Here is a 2,473-nt window from a genome sequence, read left to right on the forward strand (position 1 = left end):
CTTAGAATTGAATGTGTATTACACCTCCTCTGTTAAACAGTAAATTTCTAGGAGCTATATTTTTCTCTTCAGGCTAACAGCTTCCCAAGTTATTGATATTCCCTTTAATTCAGGTTCTTCCTGGTGAAGAAAGAAATCACCATCCATGATTCCTCTTAGTATCTGCTTCAATGTTTTATCCAGTCTCATCCAAAAGAAACAACTGGCTAAACATTACTTCAATTTAGAAATGTTTAGTCAGATTGTTACTCCCTAAAAATAGAAACTATGTTTCCATTTTTCACTGTTTTAACACCAGTACCTCCCATAGTGCTTGCCAAAATGGTAATGCCAGATTATGTAAGAAGAATATTTGCAAAGTTATGTAAAAATCAAGTTAATTCAATAAGCATGTATCAAATTAGCTATTATTAAGTACTATATTTGAGTCTGTGCATGATATATCAATCCCAAAGTACACTGCCTATTTTCAAAATTTTTACGTCAGTCAGGAAAGATGGACCTGACTGCCTGTAAGACAACAATTTATTAATGGCACCTACAAGAAGGACAAAAGCAACTAGAAGGGGAAAAAAGTAGGTGAATAATTCATTCATAGAGAGCAAAATTTTCAATAAGGCAAGGAATTTATTGCGCTTTTTCAAAAGAGAAAACATCCCAGAGGAATGTTACTCTAACATGCATGATAACCTGTAGGTAGCTTGTTAAAATGCGAATTCTTGGGGTCCACCTAAAGAGCTTCTGACTTAGTTCCAGGGTGGGGTTGAGGATATTAAGTGGTTCTGATGCATTGGTTTTGGACCACAGTCAGTATAGTGATGGACAAAAACAGAAAGTGGATGTCATTTTATAAACCAGTAGTGTAGAAGACAGATTATGAAGACACATGGGAATGAGGATGCAATGGAAGATGAAGAACAAAAAAATTATTGTGTTTTGAAGTGGGTGTTAAATAGAAATCGATTATTTCATTATCTGAAAATTTTAAAAGCTCATTATTGAGCATTTATAAACTGCAGGAAAGTATAAAGAAAATATAAACAAGCCAATCCCAGATGTCAGAAAAGAAGCACTTTGACATTTGGAACATGTCTATCCATACTTTCACAATGTATATGTGTGAATGGGCATGTGTGTACATGTGTGTGTATATTCACATGAAATCCATACACAAACAGTGATAAATATCCTCTATACTAATCTTTCTTTTCTCTTAATAATATAGCATTTATATCTGTATCAGTATTTAGCTTGCTGCATGATAGTTTATATTTTATTTAATCAATACCCTAAAGTAATTGTTTAAGCAGTTTCCAAATTTTCATTGCAATGAATAATGATATCTTGAACATCACAATGCATCTTTGCCCACTTTCCCCCATTAAATACATATTTTGAAGCATAAATCATTGGATATTACATAATTAACTTTTAATACATTTACCAAAGGGACCTGAATAACTCTTTTAAGAATGAGGAAAGTATGCTTTTCACTTGATTTCTTTTTGTTTTCTATGCTTATTCATGTTCTGTAGTCATGAATAATAGTCTATTTGGGGAAAAAATAATCATTACCAATAAACGGTTAGAATTACTGTAACTTAGGCTTTCCTACTGATGTAAATGATATCAGACATCCCTTGAAGTGCTATACCTTAGAGCTTGTAAGACTGTCTAAACTGTAAAGTCAATTTATGACTTCATTTATCCATTTCGTAGACATATTTTCACTGTGGTCCTATTCTGTGTCAGCTGAAGCATTTGTGACTAGGCTAAAGGTACATGAGATACAATCCCTATCTCAAAAAATCCATAGTCTAGAACTTGGTAAATAGCAAGTTATTGCATCATCAGAATAGAATGAAAGCTTTTATAAATAGGCTTTTTCAAATCTAACAAGTAGCCAAATATGAGTCAGAGAGACCATGGAAAGAAAAGATATAATGAAAAATCCTTAAATGAGCTTCAAAGAGAATATTTTGAGCACAGCTTTGCAAATTTGCTTGGTCTTCATACTGTAGATTATGGGATTCATCACAGGAGGGATGAGCAGATAAACATTGGCAATGAGAGTGTGCACAAGAGGAGGGGCATGCTTCCCAAATCTGTGCACCAGTGACAAGCTGATCATGGGCATGTAGAAGATGGCAACAGCACTTATGTGTGAAACACAAGTACCAAAGGCCTTTTTTCGCTACTCTGGGGAGGCAATGCTGAGCACAGAGTGGATGATCAGAACATAGGAGAGGAGGATCAAGATAGAATCTACACCAGCAGTAGAGATGACAATGGCCAAACCAAATGCACTGTTGATCTTGGTGTCTGTGCATGAAAGCTTCATCACATCAGGGTGGAAACAATATGAATGGTGCAGAACATGGCTACGGCAGAAGGACAGACACTTTAGAAGTAAGAGTAAAGGCACTAAGAAGGTAGCGGGAGGGGAAGAATGAAGCGGGGGAAATCGGAGGGG

The 2,473-nt window shown here is 35.4% G+C and overlaps 1 protein-coding gene across 1 annotated transcript in view; it reads right to left on the reverse strand.

Annotated features, from left to right (window-relative positions):
- Window positions 1–1,954: 1,954 nt before the first annotated feature.
- Window positions 1,955–2,473, reverse strand: part of LOC110576404 (olfactory receptor 51F2-like) — a 1,205-nt gene continuing 686 nt past the window's right edge. The window contains 1 exon segment of the mRNA XM_021685615.1: window positions 1,955–2,410. Coding sequence (XP_021541290.1) covers window positions 1,955–2,410 — 456 coding nt within the window.

This window comes from Neomonachus schauinslandi, chromosome 11, assembly GCF_002201575.2.
Source record: "Neomonachus schauinslandi chromosome 11, ASM220157v2, whole genome shotgun sequence".
NCBI lineage: Eukaryota > Metazoa > Chordata > Mammalia > Carnivora > Phocidae > Neomonachus > Neomonachus schauinslandi.